The sequence below is a fragment of the Hippocampus bargibanti genome, linkage group LG12 (genome assembly GCF_051943395.1).
Source record: "Hippocampus bargibanti isolate YZ-2025 linkage group LG12, ASM5194339v1, whole genome shotgun sequence".
Taxonomy (NCBI): domain Eukaryota; kingdom Metazoa; phylum Chordata; class Actinopteri; order Syngnathiformes; family Syngnathidae; genus Hippocampus; species Hippocampus bargibanti.
Genome location: NC_142745.1, coordinates 6,892,261 through 6,918,272, shown reverse-complemented (window position 1 = coordinate 6,918,272; position 26,012 = coordinate 6,892,261). Strand labels below are relative to the sequence as shown.

The 26,012-nt window shown below is 39.4% G+C and overlaps 2 protein-coding genes across 7 annotated transcripts; one reads left to right on the top strand and one right to left on the bottom strand.

Annotated features, from left to right (window-relative positions):
- Nucleotides 1-233: 233 nt before the first annotated feature.
- b4galnt1b (beta-1,4-N-acetyl-galactosaminyltransferase 1b) lies at nucleotides 234-13,540 on the bottom strand. Of its 2 annotated transcripts, XM_089010828.1 has the most exons (11): nucleotides 13,228-13,536; nucleotides 10,382-10,604; nucleotides 10,123-10,293; nucleotides 7,704-7,810; nucleotides 7,594-7,631; nucleotides 7,334-7,514; nucleotides 6,287-6,379; nucleotides 5,931-6,118; nucleotides 4,664-4,804; nucleotides 3,788-4,025; nucleotides 234-2,747 (listed from the first exon to the last, which is right to left on the bottom strand). In XM_089010828.1, exons 2-11 carry the CDS (start codon nucleotides 10,594-10,596, stop codon nucleotides 2,527-2,529), a joined length of 1,593 nt encoding a protein of 530 aa, XP_088866954.1. In that variant the 5' UTR covers nucleotides 10,597-10,604; nucleotides 13,228-13,536; the 3' UTR covers nucleotides 234-2,526. The 2 variants fall into 2 exon arrangements, with proteins under 2 accessions (XP_088866954.1, XP_088866953.1); XM_089010827.1 differs by having other exon boundaries at nucleotides 7,594-7,810; nucleotides 13,228-13,540.
- Nucleotides 13,541-14,232: 692 nt separating this feature from the next.
- os9 (OS9 endoplasmic reticulum lectin) lies at nucleotides 14,233-24,920 on the top strand. Of its 5 annotated transcripts, none has more exons than XM_089009390.1 (15): nucleotides 14,233-14,412; nucleotides 14,712-14,894; nucleotides 16,413-16,476; nucleotides 16,546-16,622; nucleotides 16,719-16,817; nucleotides 17,700-17,901; nucleotides 18,035-18,190; nucleotides 18,890-19,005; nucleotides 19,372-19,432; nucleotides 19,567-19,646; nucleotides 19,739-19,903; nucleotides 20,650-20,851; nucleotides 22,608-22,775; nucleotides 23,172-23,281; nucleotides 23,460-24,920. In XM_089009390.1, the coding sequence occupies exons 1-15, from the start codon at nucleotides 14,263-14,265 to the stop codon at nucleotides 23,595-23,597; spliced, it is 1,971 nt and encodes a 656-aa protein (XP_088865516.1). In that variant the 5' UTR covers nucleotides 14,233-14,262; the 3' UTR covers nucleotides 23,598-24,920. The 5 variants fall into 5 exon arrangements, with proteins under 5 accessions (XP_088865516.1, XP_088865515.1, XP_088865514.1 ...); XM_089009389.1 differs by having other exon boundaries at nucleotides 19,564-19,646; XM_089009388.1 differs by having other exon boundaries at nucleotides 19,369-19,432.
- Nucleotides 24,921-26,012: the final 1,092 nt, after the last annotated feature.

The window sequence follows — 26,012 nt, the reverse complement described above, 5'->3', positions numbered from 1 at the left end:
TTAAGATGACAACCGCCTGCAAGGGATTAATTTCATTTCCCCTTGGATGCATTGTTTAATATACATAATACTAGCACTCTCACTCTAAGTATACATTGCCCTCTAGTGGGAAGAACGTTAGAAAAGTGTTGAAAATATGGGACACTTTTCAAACCATCAATATGAAAGGGTTTTAATTTAACATTATAACTGGGAAACATATTTGATAAAAAAAGTTAATCAAACTTTAGATATTCCTCAACACTCATGTTTTAATATTGATATCCCCCCCATGGACAGATACATTGTAACATGTCACACAGTTAATGACACAGTTTCTATGGTACGAAAGAGTATGAATCCAGTGGGAAAAAAATGACAAGAATAAAGTCATCAAGTTATGAAAATAAAGCGCAGTATAGTTATATAAGCAACATACTGTTAATTCAGATCTTACAACTGAAAATACAGTATAGCAAATAATTCTGATCTGGCAAACTACCGACTACTGAAACCACTCCGACTTTGTTCATCTCTGAATTGAAATGTAAATTTTATTCTTTGTCTTTATGAATGAAATCTTAATAATATAACTGTGTCTCTAATACTCTGTTGTTGGTTCCAAACCTGCTCAAATTAATGTTTTTCATATGAAACTGATACTTCGATAATTAAATAAATAGGCTTGAGGTTAGCTGAGTTCTGCTTCATGAGCCATTAAAAAAAACAAAGTATTTTCTTTACACATGAAAACAAAATTCCAGTGAGTCAGTGTCTCGAGCCGGAAAAAAACATGACATAAAAAAAATCAATGGCACCTCATCACGAGCTTGAAAACTCTCTAAAATAAAGTCTCTAAAAAGTACACAAGGACAACTTCAAGATCAGAAACGCACTAGAAATACAGTAGAAGTCATTTGAATTAAGAAAAAAATGCTGCATTTCAAATATGATATGATCCTTAAAACAGTTTCCCTGTGTCTTGAAATATGCACTTTGGTCCAACATGTCTGAGGCAGCATTTAATTTAAGATGAGGGACCATCACGGACACCATTTTGGGTTATTTCTAACACACATTGTTGACATTTTCTCATACACAAAACAGATTTTTTTTCACTTGAAATTTAGATTAGATAAATAAATAAATAAACACAATTGCAGCTGAATTTTTTTAGTGATGTATATGAGAAAGATTTACAATATAAAAGAACTAAATGTTTATTTTTCTGCGTTGAAAAAAAAGTAATTTATGTATGAGAACATTGTGACCGTTTGTATATCCATAATGGCTTCCCATAACACTGGGCAACACATTTTTTTAAATCACAGATCAAAGTAATTTTTTTTGCATTCATTCTGAATCTGCCCTTATGTTATATAATAATAAAAATAAAATAATTCATAAATTATATAAAATTACTGTTCCGTATATTATTAAGTGTAAGGTTGAGCACCAGATGGATTTCCCCCCCCTGAAACATCATTAGCTGTAAATTATAAGTAATAGTAAAGTCTGTATATCGCAACAATAAATACATCTAAAAAAATAATACACCAGGAATAAATAAATAAATACATTTCAAATTACAGTCAAAAATATGTTTTGGGAGACATAAAGCTCCTTGATTAAAATTTGCTGTTGACCAGTGTAATTACAACACACACACACACACCTACACGTTTTTGTCACATGGTGGGGACTAGGGGTGTGAAAGATATGCCCCGTGGGAACCCAATTTCAAAGATGAAAAAAATATAAACTCCCCCCCCCCCAAAAAAAAATAAATAAATTGGATTTTAGGACAATTTTTTGCAGGCTGTAATTGCGATGACATGGCTAGTTGATGTAGCATCTTTTGCTAATGCTAATGTCACAATTTTAGAGGATAGTCGTAGATGTGGATTCAGTTCGGTGAAGTTCGTTCCAATTCAAATGAGTTCGAAACACATACGCGCGCACACACACACACACACACACACACACACACACACACACACACACACACACACACACACACACACACACACACACACACACACACACACACACACAGTTCCCAGATGAGTTGCCACATGCTTTCAGGCAGAAGTGATGATGAGCAACAGCTTCTCAGGGTGCTCAAGACATTTCATGAGTGGGTATACAGTGTTATGAGTAGAATAACAAGAGCTAAAATGGCCACAATATTAGGTACCACATATTTGCAAGTTGACCTTTGTGTGGCCATCGAAACAGGGACCCTCCCTCTGCGCTGCGTATTTACAAGATTGTCACTTTATGGGTGGTGTCCCCATTTGACCAGGCACAACAATAAAAGTGGAGTGTCTGGATTTAGAGATGAAATTCTCATATGGCCAAGACTCACATTGTTATTTGTAAACATACAGACTTGTGTTTACACTGTTTGGTTTATACAGACTGGAAATAAATACTTGTTGAATCCTTTCCATGGCACATAAAAAAATAAATAAATGAAATGTCAGCAAAAGCATCCTTGTGTCCTCTTTGGCAAGATCGGATGTGCGGGGTAAAAAAAAAAAGTAATTAATCACCGCGAGTCAGACACTGAAATCTGTTCTTGAAGAACAGGAGGCCAAGTTTACTTTGCGAGGCATTGGAGGAAGCCGGCGGGTAACGAAACTTGGCGTAAGCTTTGTCGCTTTCCGATTGGCTGGTCCAGGGGAACTTGATTTTGCTTGCATGATTGACAATAACGTTGTCGCAAGAGCCTACATGGAGAGAGCCCAGGCCGTCGATGAAAAATTCTGCAAAACAAACATACACACACAAAAATTTGAATCCCTGATTGAAGCCATTAGATTTTTTTTTAACTCATTCACTAACATTCCCAAATTTATTCCGGAATTGACATATATACAACATAGAGCGCCATTCCTGAATTTTTCAGGTGTTGTTTTTTCATGCTTGGGTGCCGATAAAGCGCTGGCCATGGCCTCTGGCCATGTTTCTTCTTTTCCACAAGGGGGCGGCATTTCCCCTTTTTCCATGTTAGCGCTGTTTTCCAGCTTCAGCTGTTGTTAATGCGCTATATAAATCAATATGTATGGATTGCAATGTATTTTTAGACAGCCGCCCTCATTTCAAGTTCATATAACTCCAGACCCATATAATTTAGGACTTAACTCTTTTTTTCTGATGAAAGAAGACAGTCTAAGGCAGTGGTGTCAAACTCATTTCACATCGCGGGCCACATATGGCCTCGTTAGATGTCAAGTGGGTCGGACCATTAAAATTAGACCATAAATGCTATAAATAACCAAATAGCATTCCCTCAATACTGAAACTTGTTGAAAAGACACCAAGCACAAATGTTTCCCACGCATCTCTGTAAAAAATATGACATGGTTCATCTTGCATTGAAAATTCTACACTCATCTACTTTTCTCTATATAATGACATTTTGGCTAATGAGGGTGTTGAAACCGCGTTTGGAAAAAAAGACTTCTACATTGATCGAAACAGTACCACTCTGCCCTCTAGTGGACAATCGTTGAATTGCATATCATTAAAAATATCAATTCCATATCGTTTTTGCATTTTTTCCCAATTTTAAAATTATCCTGCGGGCCTGATCAAACCTCCTTGGGGGCCGGTTCCGGCCCGCGCGCCGTAGATTTGACGCCACTGGTCTAAGGTTTCTAACGCCGTAACGAATGCTTATGTAGTCCTAAAACTCAATATGTGTGGGTCCTGGAATTCAAGTGACAATGACAAAGACCCTGGCACTGCAGTGAACACATTTGTGAATGAATTCATGAACAAAAAGTGCCTTTTTTGTACTAACCCAGGTGGGCGACCCTGTTGAGGCGCGGGTCAAAGCCGACCTGCTGGACTTTGTCGGTCCGAGCCAGGAAGAAGTTAACCACCCCATCAGTCACCACGCAGTTGGGGAAGCCTTGGATCACGTGATGGAATCCTCTCCTCAAGTGCAAGCAGTCCCCATCATCCTCTCCGGGCTCGATGGATATGGTCTGCCTGTAGGTGGTGGTGTACCCGGTGGCCTCACGAACTGCGCCGCCCACCTGGACACACGAACAAACAATCAGATGAACCGCTAGTATCTCTGTCCAAAGGTCAGTAAAGTACTTGTTTGTACAGAATGAGATAACGTAGCACATAGATGAGGTTCCTTGAGGTTCAGTGAACTCATTCACGGCCATTCCTGAATTTATCAAGCATGACTTGGAGCGCCATTCCCGAATTTGCTCAGGTTATGATTTTTCTTACAGGGGGTGTTGAAAAAGCGCTGGTCAGACCTCTGGCAATGTTTTTCCCTTTCACGAGGAGGCAGCATTTGTCTTTTATCCATGTTAGCGCTTTGTTACAGCTTCAGCTGTTGTTAAAGCGCTATAGAAACAAATACATATGTATTGAACGGCGCTTATAAATTAAATGTATTATTATTATTGTATTTTGGATAGCCGCCCCCATTTCAAGCTCAGATAACTCCACACCCACAACTCTTTTTTTCTGATGAAAGAAGAGAGTCTAAGGTTTCTTACGCTGGATTAAATGTTTCTGTAGTCCTAAAACTCAATATTACATAGGGCCTGCAATTTGAGTGAAAATGACAGAAACCCGGGAACTGGAGTGGACACATTTTTCCACATCGTCTGGCAGTGAATGAGTTAATGGTTTGCAATGATTTGTAATGCCTCACCAAGTCCAAAGTGGTCCTCTCTAAAACATCCACAAATGTCTCCACTTTGGTCTTGCTGGTGAAGATGAAGTCATCATCCACCCACAGGACATACTTGGTAGTCACTTGGGAAATGGCCAGGTTCCGACCGGCAAACCAGCCCTAGAGAACACACCACACTGAGTCTGACACCCAGAAATCAAACATGAGGCAAAGTTGTGTCTTTAGAAACGTGTGATCCAACTTAAGGAATTTTAAAAATATACAGTGATACCTTGGCTTACGAACTTAATTGGTTCACAGAGTGTATAAGGCGAAAAGTGTGTATCCCCAAAATTAATTTCCCATAGGAAACCATTAAAATGACAATAATCCGTTCCGAGGTCCCCATAAAAACATAATTTCCTAATTTTCTAAGCCTTAAAACTACACAAAATATACCTTATTTTATGTATAAGAAATGTGCTATGGTATTATAATTAAAGAAATAAACTGTACTGTCCAATAAAGTTGTTTTATTTACCGGTTTCATCAGCATTAAACACTTGATGAGGAACGCAGCCTTCTTCTTTCTTTCTAATTTTACCTTGTTCCTCATCAATTGTGGTCTGTTTAGCTGGGTTGATAGCTTTTTGCATCAAGTGGAAAGATGGCTTGTGCGGGCTATTTGTAGAGCCTGATTGATGGGAATTTTAACCTTGCAGTCTACACTCTGCCTTTGAACTATCAAAGTTGAAACGAGACCAAATGTCACTGTTTTCTATCCATTTTGTCACTCTCTGTCGTCTGCATGTCACTTTAATGTTTAAACCACCTCCCCTCACTGCTGCGTTCTTGACCAATCACGTGGCTTTAACCGAAGACTGGGGGCGGGGAATAGAGGACAAAAAATGTCTGCTGCCATTTTCTTTTTTGGAAAATGGCTTCACACTCTCTCTGTCTGTAACCCCCCCCCCCTCACTGCTGTGTTCTTGACCAATCATGTGGCTTTAACAAACAACTGGGGGCGGGGAATAGAGGACCAAAACAAGCCGGGTGCCATTTTCTTGTTAGGAGAATGGGCTCGTTCGCTAATGACACATCACTCATTGTGGCAGCTCTGTGTGTTCCGAAAATAGTTCGTATGCCAAGGTAAAATTTTCATAAATTTAACGTTCGTAAACCGAAAAGTTTGTAAGCCAAGGGGTTTCGTAAACCGAGGTATCACTGTACGTATATTTAATAATCATAATAATATATTTGAATTAACTCATTTCCCACTGCATCACTGTTTGTGTTGTGTGATCACCTTTCCAAATGGCATGATGTAATGTTCGATGTATGGCCCCGAGATGCTTTGGGGGTTTTGACTGTCATCGGCAATGACAATGGTGACCGTCGGGTAGAATTTCCTCACGCTGTCGATGAGATTCTGAAGCTTATCGTAGCGCAGGAAAGTCTTGGTTGCTATGGTAACCAGAGCGCTGATGTTGTACTCTGGTGACAGGGGAGAATGCCGGAAAGTGAAATATGTTTACTTAATGGGGGGAAAAAGATTATTCTGTGCCATAAATATAACAGCAATAATAATAATAATAATTTTTGTAATTTAGAGGTGTATTTCAGAACATTCATGATAACTTTACAAAGAAAAGAATAGCATACCTCCTTCATTCCCTGTGTTGTATAGTTTCGGCGTGACACCGTGACGGATCTTGATGATGAAGTTAGCTTGATGGTTTTCTGTCTCAAAATGTACTGATAAACACAACACCACAAAGTGAATTTGAATTGAAAATTATGTCCCCTGAACAAATATCACATTGACATTTAACTCATTCACTGCCATAAAGCACTGGCCAGACCTCTGGCAATGTTTTTTCCCTTCCGCAAGGGGCCAACATGTCGTTTTTTTCCATGTTAGCGCTTTGTTACAGCTTCAGTAATTTAATAATAAATACACAAGGAAATACAGTAAAGTCTCGTTATATCGATATTCAAGGGAGTCCGAAAAAATATCGATATAACCGGGACTATCGATATATCCGACCCTGTTTGCATGTAATTTTCTCCGTGCGTGCATAGAAATAGTATCGATATAACCGGGACTATCGATATATCCGATATCGATATAACGAGACTTTACTGTATATGAATTGGGGCCTGGATAGGTTTTCTCTGGAAACTCCGGTTTCCTCCCGCATTCCAAAAACATGCCCGGCAGGCTGATTGAACACTTAACTCATTCGCTGCCATTCACGAATTTGTTCGGGTTTTGTTTTTCTTGGGGGGGAGGGTAGAGCGCTGGTTAGCCCTCTGGCAATGTTTTTTCTATTCCACAAGGGGGCAGCATTTGCCTTTTGTCCATGTTAGCGTTTTGTTACACCTTTAGCTGTTTTTAAAGCGCTATATAAATCAATATGCATGTGTTGTATTGCCTTTTGCACAGCCGCCCCCATTTCAAGTTCAGATAACTCCAGACCCACATTACTTAGAAATTAACTTTATTTTCTCATGAAACAAGAGTCTAATGTTTCTTACACTGCATTGAATGTTTATGTAGTCCTAAAACTCCATATTCTGTGGGTCCTGCAATTTGAGTAAAAATGACAAAAACCCTGGCACTGGAGTGGAGACATTTTTGCACATCGTCTGGCAGTGAATACGTTCATGACAATGAACGCCAAAGTTCACTGCTAGCCAAAGCCTCACCTGTGTCCGCCGTGTTGGGATGGAATAGCGTGTTGGTATACGTGACAAACTGCAGCTGCCGGTTGAGTTTGGTGAGAAGTCTGCTTGACAGTGTCATGTGCATCTCGCCATCACCTTGAATTTGAACCTCGTTCACTTCTGCGGCAACATTGAGCGTTCCCAACGTGGCAGTGAGATTTATCTGCAGCAAACGCAATCATGACAAAATGTCACCCATTCAGATTTGTCAATGTTTTATTTAAAAAAAGGTTAATACTCACCGAGTAATAATCTTTGGGAAGGTCCTGTAAAGCCAATCCTGAAATCATAGTTGAACAAAGAGATGATTTTATGGTCACAGTCAACACATTGGATTTGTGCTGATCCCTACCTGGGATGATGATTGTTTTTAGAGGTCGAACTTCCACGCCCTGCGTTGGATACTGTAACGGATTGTTTGCCTCTGCGATAATGAGCGTATCTGCAGATGTCTGTAACCTGTGGGACATCGCCGACACACAATATATATACAACTGTAATGATTTGGATTTGTGATGGAACATGTCCGCTTTTTTGGGGGGGGGCAGCTCAACATTTTTGTGAAATGAGTTGTTAGACTTCCTGGTTGAGTTAATGCTGGCACGTGTGGCTGCCGCTGCTCACCCACAGAAAAACTTATCATGTGACTGTAAAGTGACCTTGAGAGTTTTGAAAGGCGCTTATGAATGAAATGTATTTTTATTATTATTATTATTATTATTATTATTATTATTATTATTAGAGCCAGAAGGAAATTTCAGTTAAATTAAAGATTTTTGTTATTGTTCACAGTTGTATAATTATATTTAAAAAATGTGCAATAAGTTTCATTTTATTGCTGTTTGACTTAAAGGACAACTGACACCATATTTTGTTTCCTACCTGACATCAGAAAAACGTTTTATAGCATCTAAAATACCCAAAATGCGCAGGTTGATATTTTTAGTCAAATACAAAACACCAATAAAAATGAGTTAAAGTGTCCCAAAACTACTTCAAAATGACCCCGGAAATGGCGAGTTTCAGAAGGTGCCGCCCCCTTGTTTGTGACCTCACGCCAGGACGTCTTGCCTTGCTCGAGAATCAAAACATCGGCTTCAGATTCGGAGAATATGCTTTCTTGTTACTCATCCCGTTATGAATATGATTCAAATAGTTCTGAAAAGGAAAGTATAAATGTTTGCAATCAATTAAAGAAGTCCATCCGTCTCATTTTGAGGCGTCTGGACTCCAATGTAGCGCCCAGAAAATGCACAAGATGGCGCCCAAGCTCTGTTGGAAATGGGCTATTTTGTCTGCTGGGAATTTGTGTCAACTAGTATCAAATAGTAGTACTTCAGATTTCGCCATCAACACGGATCAACACGAAGTTTTCAGACCAACCAAAATGCATTGTGTGTCGCTTTCTCTGTCAGGGGCATTCCATACGTGACGTATCGTCAGGCATCGTCACCAACTCAAAAACAAGACTTCCTAAATATTCAGCGCGAGTCTTAAAACGTAAAATATAGCTATATGCGGTGGAATCTTATTAAATACGCCCAGTAGAAGTCATTTGAAGCCATTTTACAAATCATGGACACAACTTGTCCCGAGGCGTCGGTTGTCCTTTAAGGTAAATGTATTTGCGATATTGAGGTATCTGGGCTCCATTAGTCATCCTGACATGACATCTTGACGTAAGCAGCATGCGCAAGACAGTAAAGCATGGAGCAACAACTTTTCTGACCACGTCTGAATAATCAGATCGTCTGAATTCACCTGATCAAATCATCTGAATTCACCTGATCGGATCGTTTCAATTCACCTGATCAGACTGACAGATCGCCTGAGATCTTGTTATGAACGCGATCAGAACGTGTTAAGAGCATTTTAACATACGTTTCGTGTTAGTATAAAAGGCCTGTGTCGAAGTTATGCTCATTCTCACTTTTTTTACTTTTACTCTCTACGCTAAGCACGTTTTTGATGAGCCTTGGTTTTTGTTCAAGAAAATAAAGCGAACATTTTTTTGGGGTCAACGATGACAGCCTTGTCTTTTTGTTGTCATTAATGATAAAGGAAAGGAATGCGACAAGGGGAACATAAGTTCGTTGTACTAAGTTCATCCTGTCTACTTGATATCTAATGTTAAGCAGATTCTTAAAGACGAAGGTGGAAGTAGTCGCCGAAACATGTCAGGTATTTGAACACCTACACTGTCTGGAAGTAAAGAATCTGCTTAACATTAGGAACATAAGTTGCTGCTACATCAGTCATCAAGTAGAAATGATAACATTACTGGAAAATAGCTATAGTTGTGGACATAATGTACTGAATTTTTTGTATTTTTTTCGCAATAAATTGTGACATTTTTTTAAATAAATCCGTTTTTTTTTTGTCTTTTCAAAACCCAATTTGACCCGATCGGATTCCATTTTATTTCCTCTAACCCACAGGTGTCAAAGTCAAGGCCCGCGGGCCAAATCCGACCCGCCACATCATTTTTTTCGACCCGCGAAAGCAAATCAAACTTGTTAAATTCCATGATGATTGCTAAAATCTGAGCCAAATTTTCATATTTTTGGATGTCAACCACAATAAAAGTCATTATTCTTGACTTCAGATTTGAAAATGAGTTATTCATTAATTTGCTGTGTGCTCTATATGTAATATTTGAAGGGATTTAAACATTCTAATGGGTTCCCCAAATTCATAACGGCCCTCGAGAGGAAACCATAACTGCAATGTGGCCCGCGGCAAAAAAATGACTTTGACACCCCTGCTCTAACCTTTTCTGGAGGCTTTTGAACTCCTTATTCCGTCTTTTCTTGACATCCTCCAGCTCGTCGGCCTGGAAGGCCGTATGCAGTTGGTGAGCGGACACCCGTGACGATAAGATTTGGAAGAATGGGAGCGTCACTCCTTCGCTCTCACATACGCAACCGTTGCGTCCTAACAATCTGCCAAAGTCAACACAGACAGATTGACGAGATGAGCTAACTAACTAGGATGAAGAAAAAAACTCAAAACATCTCCATTTCCACTTACCCTGCCACACTATCACGCACACGAAACGGAATGGCACTCAACTCGGGATGAGGTTCCGGGAGACGGTCCTCTAGATGCCTCTCGACCAGTCGGCCTGGTTGCTGCCAGACCTCAATAGTTGTATAGGCCCGAGTGGGCCACGTGTGGATGAGAGCCAGTACCAGAATCACTGACACCAGGATGCCAAATACCACTGTTTTCCTCAGGGAGCGCATCCTGAAACCTGACGAGCACAAGGAAGGACAATTCCCGCTTGATCTTGAATCTCTGTCTATGAATCCATGCGGAATACTTGATAGAAATGCTAATTCAATAATAAATACACAAAGAAATAAATGAATTGGGGCCTGGGTAGGTTTTCTCTGGGTACTCCGGTTTCCTCCCGCATTCCAAAAAACATGCATGGCAGGCTGATTGAACACTTAACTCATTCGCTGCCATTGACGAATTTGTTCGGGTTTTGCTTTTTATTGGGGGGGAGGGGGTGATAAAGCGCTGGTCAGACCTCTGGCAATGTTTTTTCCCTTCCACAAGGGGAAGCATTTTCTTTTTGTCCATATTAGCGATTTGTTACAGCTTTAGCCGTTTTTAAAGCGCTATATAAATCAATATGTAGTGTATTTTGTACAGTCGCCCCATTTCAAGCTCAGATAACTCCACACCCATATAACTTAGGAATTAACTGTTTTCCGATGAAAGAAGAGTCTACGGATTCTTACGCTGTATTGAATGTTTATGTAGTCTTAAAAATCAATTTTCTTTGGATCTTGCAATTTCTGTGAAAATGACAAAAACCCTGGCATCGTCTGCCAGTGAATGGATTTAAAAACTATTGGCTGGCAACCAGCTCAGGGTCCCCTCCACCCCCGGCGCCCCTTATTAGAATAAAGCAGATCGGAAAATGAATGGATGGATTTGCCTTTATTAGTCTCGCAGTGGAGAAATTTATATTTCACAGCAGCAAAGTGATGAAAGTGAAGTCCAGGTTTCATAGCAAACAGGGTGAAGCAGCATTTTTCTGTTCTGCTGTACTCAAATGGAATAATTTGACCAAATAATTGAAAACAGCCTGAATTCATTTATATAAATGCCTTCCCATTGATGTTAAACACGGTGAGTTTGTTTTTTTTCTGCATCCCTCTTTCATCTAGAACTGCTTCATGTAACAAAGAGGATACAGAAAGGGCTTAAGGATGAATGACTCTCTGTGTCTTTGTGTTGTCATATTATTTATTTCGTTTTTTTTTTGTTCTTTTGACTTCAAGATGGCGCTGCGAGAGAGGCTGCCTTTCCAGCAGCTCATGTATTTAGTTTTTCTACTTCTTTCATTCCTTTGCAGCTGTGAAATGTAAAATTCTCCACTGCAAGACTAATAAAGGCAAATCCAATCCAATAATCACAGTTAAAAAAGCTTCATCAATGCAATAAAATCAAAAGGAATTGAGTAACTCCATATAGGTGATGTGTCATCCTTTAAATCCAGAAGCACTTGGGCGAATTACAGTTTGGATTAATTTTGCCTTCACGGGCGGATATGAATGAATGGATTTGAAATAAACCAATCCAAAAGTGATTAAATCTGAACCTCGTGCAATGTTACAAGGCTCAGAGCGAAACATTGGAACAGAAAGCGGAAACAATGTGCAACAGTGGTAAGTGTGTGGCTTTCACCAGATCGATTTAACCGACAAACAACTCTTCCTGTAACCAAGGCATAAATCACGACTGGGTTGCTTTCGAGAAGGTTCATATCAGATCATTTCCATGCAAGAAAAACATTTAATCCCATTTTCCAGCAGTGAAACCCCCCAGAACGTATTTCCGCTATCAGAAATAGCTGTGCTACACGCTCCACAATGCAACCATTGTAGTAAATTATAACCTCAGTGACCAATATGACAGCTGCCTCATCATAATGGCTTAAAAGTGAACTACCCTTTGTGACAACATCTTCATTCTGCTTGCAAGCGTGCATATTGACAATCCATCTAGTCGGTTAGAAAAAGAGCTTTCTCTGTCGAAATCTGAATCACCAAGAAAATGTGGAGCCAGCCTCTTCCACTTCTGGAGAAAAGCATAATTGGAGGTCTTAAGAATGCACTCTTCTTGCACTGATAAAAGCTTCTGCATCACATTAAAAGATCAAACTGCATGGCGCTACAAAATCGACAAAAATCTAACCAATATTCAACTTGTGGTCATATCATCTCATGGTTATGGGCAAGACCATCCATTTGAACAAATTGGCAGTTTTCAGGATTGATCATGGGACATAAGGTTGATCAGCCATGTAGATGCAGGCCGATTTTCTGAAGCTGTCCAGTGTGAGAATAACATTTCGTGTCTTCAAAAACCCAAAACATGATTATCTACATTGGACTGCAGGTGTACCTCACATTTCCCTTGTCATAAATGTATGCACGTTAATCATAAAAATAGGCTGCTCTAATGTGCACATGATCATGTTATATGAGGCTAATAGAGTCGCTAAACAATAGCAAATCATAACAATGACAGCGTGAAGAACGGTGGCCATTTGGATTAAACAGGCAAACGTGGAGGGGAAAAAAGACAGTGGACATGCTGTCCATATAAGGACACAATATATTTGCTTGGAGATGTACACCGCTACGTTCTAGAAGATAAATCTGGTAGGTTTCATTTCACGCGCCGTGATCAACATTAAGGACGACCGCAGCAGGCCTACTTACTGTCATGGACAACACGGCAGCAGGGGCTAAAGAAACCGCAGTCACCTTTCTTTAATAGCACACACACACACGATTCAAAAACATGCGGCCAAGATAAAGAATTACAAATTACGCGTATGTATAAAAAAGGCTCACCTCAATTCAAAGGTCCATCGCAGTCGATTGCCCTGTAGGCTGTCTGCAAGGAGGTTGCTCCTCTTAATGGAGATCCTCCTCCCTTCTCCTCCTCCTCAGCGCTCCTGTCGTAAGAGGCGGACGCCGAGGAGCGGTGCGTGCACTCAAATTGTGGATGGCGCATCTCCAAAAGCGCGCAAACCAAGCATTTCCCTTCAGAAAACTGTCAGAAAGAATGTATGCGTAACTTTCTTCCGAAAGAATGAGTCCAATGCAGCTTATTATTGTTGCCATGAGCGTTGAATTAACCAAATTCTGGTATGTGATTTTTAAAGGAATGCGTCTTGTTTAAAAGACGTTATTTTGAAGGAAAAAACACCACATTGAAGTGCTTTTAATATAAGCACAAACACCTAACAGCATTCATGTTACATGTATTTGTTGCCATTGACACAAATCTACCACAAAACGTGTACAATGAAAAACAACCATTTTGTTGGCTGACATACAAGTCAGCCAATCACACAAGACCACCCTCCTTTCTGATCAATCCACTGCCAGTAATTTGCATTGCCCACCTCCCGCCGAGGTTACGCTGTCTTTCTAAAAGGCGTAACATTAGATACACTTTGTTCTAATTAATTATACCACATTAGGATTCGTTGTAATCATGAACTATGAAATTGAAGCAAAGACCATTCGAGGAGGGAAAAGTGCTGCGAAATGTAAAAACAATCTATGTAAATCACGATGGTATACTCGGAACGATCCATGCAAGCAGTGGAATTAGTCTTTTGAGAGGCTGTCATCTCAAAATATCTGGATATCAAACACTCATCAAGAACCCTGTTTTTATTGAGAAAGAAATTGAAATTATCAGTTGCCACTGAGGCAACGCAAGATGGCTATCCTCTGACTTCAACTGCGAGGGGTTTACCGAAAGCCTATTAAATCTCTAAGTGAACCAATCAGGCACTGAGTCGTAGAAGAAGAACAGCAAATCGAGGGAGAAGAAGAGGAGGAAAAGGAAGAAGTGGGTGGGGCTGCGTGTTAATCATGGCTGCTCACCCAGTACGGTGGCAAAATAGGCTAAACGTTTTCTTATTACTGTGGCCAATTTATGTCTCGGCTTTCCTAAATTTAGAAGAACTGAATGAGATGAAATATGAGATTCAGATTCTTCCCGATCCTGTCATAATGGGACAGGTAAGTGAGGCGATTTACACAAAGCTAATAGTTAGCTAAAGCGAGGTTTCGATAACAATTGTGTTTTAGCTGAACTGGCCTGTAGGAAACAGAACATTAACAATCAAATAATTATGTTTATTTCATTTGTCGTGCTTGTATTGTTGTGTTTTGTCAGTACCTGTTTTTAGATAATCTGCTTCAAAACACAGACGCAATTTGACAGCTGTCACGACAGAACTTCCAACCAACAACCAAATTAACCTTTAAACCAAATGCCACACGGAGCAATTTAAAGTTGTGTCACTTCTTCCCCTTAGACAATCACAGAGGAGGTCATGATGGTGTCCAGCAAATACAAACAACTGTATGAGTGTCGACTTCCAGCACAGGCGGTCCGCTTTCACCAGGACCCTGTGTCAGATCCAGACTCACAAGGGTACACCGGGCCGGACGTCTCTGATCTCCTCAGCCCCATGCGAGAGCCTCCTTGTCTCGTGTTGGTTAGTGCACATTATCATATAATGCTCAGAAATATATCTTAAAGTGCTGATAGATGTGTGATTTGAAAGACTACAGGAGTTCAACTCCAACATTAAAGTACTTTTCTTGGCCATATGTTACGACTATAAATGTCACTCGTTGGGGCGTGGACGTCCACCAAGCCTGAAGTGTTAACAAAACTATTGTTTGTATCTGCGGCTTTTTTGTTGTCGTGGCAGACTACTTCTTGATATTTGTAGGCTAATGAGCAGTTGGGAGGCACCATTTTAATTATTTGTGATTGGTGGTTGAATAACTACTATTATGAGTCATTGTGAAATGGACACTTGCTTGGCCCATGTGCCACCATTTGAGAAAAGGAATTGCTAAAGGTCATTATTATAGCAAATCTCAAAAGTGAACCTTGGACAATAGAAAATGTCCAAAATAAACTATCATGCATTCAGTTTTCATACTTTATATTAACTCTTTCATCCTATCATCTACCATGTTGCACTACTGCTCACTCGCAAGTAAAATGTCTGATTGCGTTTTTCTGTTTGGAATTATGTTTTTACAACTTACATATTTTGCAGCTATTTTACAACAAGTCATTATCTTGCAGGTCTTCATCTCTAGTTATGTGGATGTCAAAAAAACTAGAGCGGTGGTCTATTTCGGTTCCTTTGGACTATGTGCTATCATGTAATCATAAAAAAAAAAATACTAATGATCGCTATCATAGCTTCTTCAATCAACGATTTTGTTTCGTTCACTTTCAATTTATTACTGCTCATTGCAGCAATGAAATACAATGTCTTATAGTTTGACACTTATTGATATATAATTAATTCCTATTTTAACTAAATAATGATAAAATAGCTGTTAGGTTATCAGAGTTTTTACCCCACCAAGTTTAAACAAAGAAGTTGACTTCGAGAAGATTGTCAAAGGAAGCACAATTTCTCAGAGCCGCTAATGGCAGTTGCGCTACAAATCACACTCCGAGTTCCCCATGAAACTTTCTTTATTTACATATGCAAAATACAAGAACAAAAAACGTCCCCAATATTTGCATACCACTGACCCAGTCCGGCCCATCGGTCAGACATTTGATTAACTTTCGTTTCGTTTTTCGTTTCGATTAACTTTGAACCATAGTTACTCTTAACACCTTCATGTCCGTCCGGTTTCCCACAAATAAACAAGTTGCAGACCCTGCAGATGACAAATGTTCACTTGGGTCGCAACGCTTATAATCACTTCCCCAAATTTCTTTTAGTGTTCTAAAACACTTCATTTCTAAACGGTTTACTCTGACTCAAACTGTGTCTACACCCTTCAATCTTTTCGCACCCTTGCTGTAATGTGGACTTCAAAATAATGGCCGTTTACTTACACACAGACACTTGGGGGCGCTAAAAACACATCAAAACATCGAGGCAGGCCCAAATTAAATGCAACAGTAAATGTATCATTTTGTTCGTCGATTTCTTTCTCATTTATGAAATATTTACTTTTTTTATTTTTCCCCTCAGACAAAAGATTGGTGGACATATGAGTTCTGCCATGGTCAGCATATCAAACAGTACCACCTCGAAGGTAAGAGAAAGCTTCACGCATTGTATTGTTTTCTCAGGGCTTGTTCCTGAAATGTTTATTACGTTTCAGATTCAGAAATTAAAGGGGACATTCTCTTCCTGGGCTACTATGAGTCTGAATTTGATTGGAACAATGAAACGGCAAAGGTAATATTCATCTGTAAATGTGACTTCCTGACTGATGAAAAATCCACAGCATTTTTAGTTGTAAAAACATGTGTTTGGAATATATTGTGATTACAGGCCTCCAAGCAGCACAAACTGAAACGTTTCCACAGTCAGACTTATGTAAACGGCTCCAAGTGTGACATCAATGGCAATCCCAGGGAGGCTGAAGTCCGGGTGAGACTTCTTTATTTTTGTACTCCAAACTCAGACACCGGTATGTTTTTTTTTTTTTTAAACAAAAGTTAACATGCCATATTTTATTATTGTTTTGTAAGTTTTTTTTCTTATTGACTCAATTTCATTTTAACTCATTTACTGCCAGACAATGTGCAAAAATGTGTCCACTCCAGTGCCAAGGTTTTTGTCATTTTTACTCGAATTACAGCACTCACAGAATATTGAGTTTCAGGACTACATAAACATTCAATGCTATGTAAGAAACCATAGCCTCTCTTCTTTCACCAGAAAAAAAGAGTTAATTCCTAAGTTATATGGGTCTGGAGTTATCTGAGCTTGAAATGGGACCGTCTGTACAAAATAAAATACATACATAATGATTTATACAGCACTTTAACAACAGCTAAAGCTGTAACAAAGCGCTAAAATGGACAAAAGGCAAATGCTGCCCACTCGTTGGAGGGAAAATAATTACCAGAGGTCTGACCAGCGCTTTATCTGCACCCCCCCAGCAAGAAAAAAACTAAACCCGAACAAATTCGGTGAATCATCAGGGAAAAAGAAGTTAATTCCTAAGTTATATGGGTCTGGAGTTATCTGAGCTGCAAATAGGGACGACTGTATAAAAGGCAAATGCTGCCTACTCAAGGGAGCGAAAAATATTGCCAGAGGTCTGACCAGCACTTTATCGACACACTCTGCAAGAAAAAAACAAAGCCAAAACACATTTGAGAATGGCGCTCTGTCATAAAGCTGAAAGTTCCCGGATTTGAACTTTTAGTGTTTAATGTAGTGTAACATGGCCTTTGCGTGTTCTCCTTGTGCTTTTGTGAGGTTTTTTTTTTTCACTTACCTCCTCTTGATTTCTCCCATCCTCAGTTTGTATGCGAAGACGGTTCGGGTGATTACATCGCGCGAGTGGATGAGCCGCAGTCATGCCGCTATGTGCTGACCATTCATACGAGTCGCACCTGCCAGCATCCTTTACTGCGACCTCCGTCCACCGCCAAGCCCCAGGGGATCGTATGCCAGCCAGCACTCAGCGCACAACAGTATATGGACTATGTCAAGGCCCAAATGTGTGAGTTGCCAGTCCGATTGTCCGATTGTTTTATTTGTACATATCTGTGTGGGATGTTCTATGGAATGATTTTTTTTTTCAAGAGGCCATGTTTTGTGCTACTCTTTCCCCAAACCATGTTACTTACCTCTAGCGGACACAAAGCGTAAAGTGGAACAAATCTCAGAGGAGCTGAAGAGTCTTGATGAGATGTTGGCTGGTAACGAGGAGGCCAAGGTGCCAGTGGAAGGAACTGTGGAAGAAACATCACCAGATCCCAGCGATGGCCAGCACCAGTCAGACCAAAAAGGTCTCAATCTATCCTTGAGCAAATGACCTTTCGCATGATCGTTGCTTGCTTGCTTATTTATTTATTTGTTTATTTATTTTTTTAGTTGTTTATCTTTGTATTCATTCATGTATTTATTTATTTGTGTATTTATTTTTATTTGTGTGTGTATTTATTTGTGTGTGTATATGTGTATTTATTTATTTGTGTATTTATTTGTCTGTTTATTTATGTATTTATTTGTCTGTTTATTTGTCTATGTATTTATTTATTTGTCTATGTATTTATTTATTTGTCTATGTATTTATTTGTGTATTTGTTTATGTATTTATTTGTCTGTTTATTTATTTGTCTCTTTATTTATTTGTCTGTTTATTTGTCTATGTATTTATTTTTATTTGTGTGTGTATTTATTTGTGTGTGTATTTGTGTATTTATTTGTCTGTTTATTTATGTATTTATTTGTCTGTTTATTTGTCTATGTATTTATTTATTTGTCTATGTATTTATTTATTTGTCTATGTATTTATTTGTGTATTTATTTGTCTGTTTATTTATTTGTCTGTTTATTTGTCTATGTATTTATTTATTTGTGTATTTATTTGTCTGTTTATTTGTCTATGTATTTATTTATTTATTTACTCACTCACTCACTCACTCACTCACTCACTCACTCACTCACTCACTTAAATCTCTTTAAATGTGTTTATCCGTGAACAGATATCGCTGACACGTCTGACAATGAAGGATCAGAAGACCCGGAAGATACTCAGTTCTGGGAAGGAATTGCAAAACCAACAAGTTCCAAAACAAGCTCCTCTCATGAGGAGAGTGAGGTACACATTTTGTTTGTACAATTTTACATGATGGGAAGAAAAACTTTAACAACGTCTGAAGCCGGAACAAAGCGCTAACATGGAAAAAACATTGCCAGAGGCCATGGCCAGCGCTTTATCAGCACCCAAGCATGAAAAGCAAAACCCGAACAAATGCAGGAATAATAATAATAAGAAGAAGAAGAAGAAGGATGATGTTGATGATGATGTTGAATATTATTATTATTATTATTATTATTATTATTATTATTATTATTATTATGCATGTAATTTCTAAGCGCCTTTCAAAACTCAAGGACACTTTACAGTCACGGGATTTACCACTGGAGGGCGTAAATTGACCATATTCCTGTGTTCTCTTAGCAGGAAGCTGATGATGGCTTGAATTCAATTACAGACAATGAAGTCCTAGATGATGGGAATGAAGGTACATTTTATATCTCCCTGCCTTGCGCAATATTGCCACCATTGATTTAATGTTTGTATTGAAAACATTGGAGAAGCTGTGCTGATTACCAAAGCATAACAATTTTTCCATATTTGTGGAATCTGTTTCAGCAGAAAATTTCAACTTTCAAATCATCACTGATCCTTCAGACCTGATGAAATTTGTCCAGCATCTCAAGGAGAGTAACCAAAAGGTTGGTGGCTTTCGTACACAACTGCACAGCATCTGCCTTTGCCGCATCTGTACATTCCTCCTTTTTTCTGCACACCATTTATTTCTGTGTAGAAAGCGCAAAACCGAGCAAAGGAGCAAGCGGAGGAGGAGGAGGATGAAGATGAACGGTTGCTGCAGGAGTTTAAGGATGAAATGGCAGACATTTCAGTGCCGGCTGATAAGGCCGATGAGATACAGGAAACCATGCGAAAAGAGTTTGATGACATCATTAATGAGGTAACAAAATCCAAATGAAAATGAATACCTAATTTCACAGGAAACTACGGGATTTTCACGTACAGTGAGACCTCAATTTACGAACTTAATTGGTTCCCAGACAGAGTGTGTAAGGTGAAAAGTATGTATCTCAAAAAACAAATTCCCATAGGAAACCATTAAAATGGGAATAATCCGTTCTCGGGTTTCCATAAAATATACTTTTCAACTAAATAAGCCTAAAAAACTACACACAACATAGCTTATTCTGTGTATAATAAATGTGCTATTGTATTGTAATGAAAGAAATACACTGCATTGTATCATAAAGTCACTTTATTTACATTTGTGATGGTCATTTATGGCTTGATGGAATGGCGTTGGAGGTCGAATGTCAAAGGGAATTGCTGTTTGGAAAGAGAGGCGCATTACATGAGGACTGTAATTAAAGAAATAAACTGTGCTGTAAAATAAAGTTTTATTTACCTTTTTGATGGTCGTTGATGGCTTATGGAGGGAGAGTCACCTTCCATAAGGACTGTTGGTAACTTAACCTCTGGTGCTGTTCGGTCGTGTGCTTCCGCCGAAGATTACTCCGCCAGCCGTGGTGGGTGTGTATTATGAAAATAGTGCTTATTATAAGGTTTAATTTTCATAAATTTGACGTTTGTAAGATAAGGTGTTTGTAAGTTGAGGTCTCACTGTAATTCCAGTTTAACTTAAATTCTTAAAGCACACCACTGACTTTGACGTCTTCGTTTTTGTAGGCACAGCAAGAATTGGAGACAGAAGGGCTGAAAGGGGAGTTTGATCGCACTCAAGCGACACAGGCACTGGAGACCACGCTCGATAAGCTTTTCGATCATTTGGAGGAGAAAGACGAGCAACACCACCAGCAGCCAAGTTCAGGAGTTCAAAAAGCCAACGACCCCACCCGGGGAAGCCCCAGTTTAGCGACGAAGCAACCCGGTAATCTGACCTGGTGTACAATGTCGCTCTTGTTTCCACGTCCTCCATCTTTGTCGCTGTCCTTCCATGTGTCCGTCAGATGTGTTTGTAACATTCCATCCCAGAATAGGCACACACATGGATTTGATGCAGGAACAACAACAAAAAAAACTCGTGTTAAGTGGGTCTCACCCACACACACGCTGATCTTTGACATCTTAACCAATTTTGAAGATGGGAAATGCTCCAAATTTAATGATACAAAAATTAGTTAGTGGGTGTGTTTAAAAAGTGCCTTTTTTGGGTAAAGAAATGCAATTTTCACCATGATAGTGCAGTTGCTATTTTGACAACTTACAATATTGAATCCCTTCCCCGAAACCTCTGTCTGAAGACTGACCTGCGGGCTAGCAGCACAGCGCCACAAGAGAAACGGGCAATGGGAAACCCCTCCGCCAAAAAATAGAAGCTGCAACAATTGTTGCAATCTGCAGTCATTTTTATAGCAATCTTTTATAGTAGGAAAGAACTCCAGGCACAGATTTTGCTTCAATCATTTTTGTGCCAGGGTTTTTGACATTATTTTCACTCAAAGTGCAGGCCCCACAGAATATTTTTTTAGGACTACATAAACATTCAATGCAGCGTAAGAAACCTTAGACTTAGTCTAGACCTGAGACATTAGAGTTAATTCCAAAGTTATATGGGTCTGGAGTTCGCTGAACTTGAAATGGGGGAAGCTGTACAAAAGTCAAATGCTGCCTCCTCGTGGGAGGGAAAAATATTGCCAGAGGTCTGACTAGACCTTGATTCACAACCCAAGGCGAGAAACAGGCCAGAACAAATTCGGGAATGGCGCTCCACGTCATGCTTTTCAATTCCCGAATAAATTCGGGAATGGCAGTGAATGAGTTAAAGGACAACCGACGCCTCTGGACAAGTTGTGTCCATAATTAAAAAAATCACTTCAAATGACTTCTACTGAGCGTATTTTACACAGATTCCACCGCATATAGTTATATTTTACGTTTTAAGACTGGCGCTGAGTATTCAGGAAGTCTTGATTTTGAGTTGATGACGATGCCAGACGTCACGCCACGTCTGGAACGCCCCTGACCGAGAAAGCGACACACAATGCATTTTGGGTACTTTGTTTGGTTTGAAAACTTTGTGTTGATCCCTGTTGATGGCAAAATTAGAAGGAAAGCACATACATTACGTGATGGTGTTGCACCAAGACTACTATTTGATACTAGATGACACAAATTCCCTGCAGACAAATCAGCCCATTTCCAATGGAGCTTGGGCGCCATCTTTTGCATTTTCTGGGACACTACATTGCTGTCATTGACGGCTCGAATGGATATGGGAGGACTCCTTTCATCGATTGCAAACATTGATGCTTTCCTCTTCAGAACTATTTGAATCATATTCATAACTGGATGAGTAACAAGAAAGCATCTTCTCCGAACCTGAAGCCATTGTTTTGATTCTCGAGCAAGGCAAGACGTATTGGCGTGATGTCACGAACAAGGGGGCGGGACCTTCTGAAACTGGCCATTTTGAAGTAGTTTTTGATCACTTTAAGTCATTTTTATTGATGTTTTTCACTTGACTAAAAATATCAACCTGCGTGTTTTGGCTACTTTAGATGCTATAAAACATTTTTCTGATGTCAGTTAGGAAACCAAAAAAAATGGTGTCGGTTGTCCTTTAAATTGAGGATATTTGTCTCTGACAGCCAGTTGTTTGTCCCTCTTTTGTCTCGTCACCCCAGACCAAGACGCTGATGACCATGTTAAGATCAAAATAACTAAGTATAGGACAGGCAGCAGCTCTGACGGGGAGTTCAAAGTACAAGAGTTGGGCAAAGGAGATCCCCAATGGCAGCACATAAAGGACGTGGTTAAAGAACAGCTAGAGAAAGCAGGACTGAAGGCCGAAGGTATGAATGGGGAGTGTTAACATACTCCGAAACATTTCCCCTTGATAGCTGTCTCTAATCTTTTATGATTCTTTAATCTACTTCATAAAAGTGAATCGGTCATTTGACTTTTTTTTCCCCCTTTAAAGTATATCGTGGGTTGATAGTTGGTGAAATAGGCGATTGGATATCAGACCGAGCAATCGTTGCATTAGTTGGGCTTTAAACCAGGAATCTTTCTCGTCCTCCACTGGCTTGAAATGAAAGTTGATCCGTATGTGTGTGACCTGGCAATCATCCATCATTCATTGTAGTTTTATTCACGGCCTGTTTGTTTGCATGCCGGGTACTTTTTGTGCTTGAGTGCTTGAATTGAATTGGATACAACCACCGCGCCTATCTTGTTTTCTTCTCTAGGTAAAATTGAGGTGAAGATCTTGACACGAAAGAATACAGACGAGGCAGGTGATGAGTGGCTGAGCGAGGAAGACACAAAATCATTTCGAGAACTTCTCATAAACCTGCTGGTAAAATATTTTATAGGCTTCACTGTGTTGAATTTACCCCTGACATGACCTTGAATGGATGCATATTTGCTTGTGTACCTTTTCAACCCTAAAAACGTTAGCCCTCAGGCTGAGACATTAATTCCACATAAAAGCAGTAACACTGAGTTGTTGTTGTTTTTTTTTTTTGTTTTACAAGACGGGAGGCACAGAGGAAGTTCATAAAGAGCAAAAGCGACAGCAGGAATTGGAGAACAACTATATGTTTGTCTGGGGCGAAGGCCAAGAAGAATCCCAGTCTTCCAGCAACTCGGACTCGGACGATGTGGATTTGTGAGACCGATCGGCAGCGTGTACTTTGGTGGTCATTAGGAATGCGGGGAGACTCTCAAACGCAGCCCCCAATTGTCACAAGGTTTCAATTCTTGATATTAAAGCCAGCGGGGTGGCGTGATCTCACGTGATCTCAAGATCATCAGGGGGTCACCCGTACATCACGGGTACTTAGGTTGATGTTATTTGACAGAATCACTGTCAGCTGTACTTGAATGAGTTAGGCATTTTCCCTTCTTTACGTGAATGGCTACAAAAAAAAAAGGAAATGGACAATGAAAACCTTTTTATGAATATTTAAGTCAGCGGTGCTGCCTATTTTGCTTGGTCGGCAGTTGTCACTCGTGTTGCCATTCACCAAGGTTCCCAGTGGTGTCATACACCGCACCTTAGTGTTTGCACAGGTCATTTATCTTCTACTGGATAATATTACATGAGGGATGAAACTGTCTGTGAAAACATGTCTACATTACTCTTGCTGTGGCACTTTAGGATTTTTTTGGGGGGATAAATGCCACCAAGGGGAATCCTTTGGGTTAGGGTATGTAAGTGATTTAATTTTTGTTCTGCCAGTAATTTATTTAAATTAGATTTTTCTTTAGCAACTGAAACTAAGTAACGCTACAATGCCCATGAAATACAATGTACCAAAAACAAATATTTGTGTCGATGCTACGTCATCCAGGTTTTGGTAATCTACAAAAGTTGAATTGCATTAAGAGTCTTGGTAGTTGGAGATGTTTCACATTTAATCGAAAAGGTTTCTTTGTTTCTGACAACTGGTGCACTGGATGCCATTCTGCAGCTACTCTTGGCTAAATAAATGAAAAACTATTTGTCTAAAGATCTAAAACTGAAGAAGTCCTTTTGGTTAAAAGTAAACAAGGAAGAACAGTCTCCAGTCGCCTTAAAATCAACATTAACAGATTACCAAAAGAAAAATGTTTTTAACCCATTTTGAGGTGTATTTTAAGGGCTGGATTTGTGGCTCGATCTGTATGAATGGTTTTTGTTTTGTTGTTTGTTTTGTTAGTTTTTGGTTAATTTTGTTGTTTGTTTTCTCTTTATGTTGTGGGTGAGCACAAACCCCTAATAGTAGCTTCAAGTTGAATCATGAGTGCAATCTTAATGCGAATCATTGTCTTACAACAGGAGTAAATAATAGACTGCCTTCCTGTTCCCTGAGAGAGAAGACCGGAAAATATTTTGATAGCATTTGTGGATCTGTATTGCATCTTTTGGTTTTAGGTGCCACAAGAAGTCAATACTAAATAAGGTTTGGATGTCTTCAAAATAAAAGCACCACGGAATTTCGGTTGACTTCACGCAACTTTTAATGTTGTATTGTTTTTGTCTGTGTTGTTGACAGCTAACTTGACGGATGGAACACAAACATCTATTATATTATTATTTAATATTACATTTCATTTATAAGCTCCTTTCAAAACTCTCAAGGACACTTTACAGTCACGGGATAGATTTTTCTGCATATGAGCAGCGGCAGCCAGATGCGTCAGCGTTTACTCAACCCGGATGTAACGCATACTACTGTTTAAAAATATCCTGTGACTGTAAATGTCCTTGAGAGTTTTGAAAGTCGCTTATAAATGAAATGTATTATTATTATTATTATTATTATCACTTTGCGAATACACTATTACAAGGCAGGGGGGGTCCTTTGCAGTAATATACCCTTAATGGTGCTCAACTACCATTTTGCTGTTGGTAAATGTGACGCGATGTTTTTTATTTTTTGTCATTCATTTGTTTCCTTTTGTGGAAAAATAGGAAATCACAAAATTGACACATAGATTTAAGCTGCTCAGCCAATCGTTGTTTTTTAAACAATCTGCCACAAAACGCGTACAGTCCGTACACATTGAGTGCTAGTTAGTCCACAGTTGATAGCACGGTAATTGGTTCGCACATCGCCTCACAGTGCAAAAGTGCAGGGTCCGATTCCAGCGTAGGCTGGAATACAGTTGTATTTGTTGTTTTTATAAAATATATTTTTTGGTTTTTGAAGGGCATATTTGATCGTTCTTAGTGTATTTAAAAATGTTAATTGCGTTTTTCCATGTGTTAAATATAATTTTGTTATACACTACACTAGTTTCTTCTTCTTTTCCTTTCGGCTTTTCCCTTTAGTGGTCGCCACAGCGAATCAATGTCCTCCATCTATCCCGGTTTTGTACATCCTCCTCTCTCACACTAGCTACCTTCATGTCCTCTTTGACCACATCCATAAACATCCTCTTCGGTCTTCCTCTCGGTCTCCTGCCTGGCAGTTCAAGGCTCAGCATCCTTCTCCCGATATAGTCACTTTCTCTCCTCTGGGCATGTCCAAACCATCTCAGTCTGGTCTCTCTGACTTTTTCTCCAAAGCCTCTAATATGAGTTGTCCCTCTTATGTACTCAT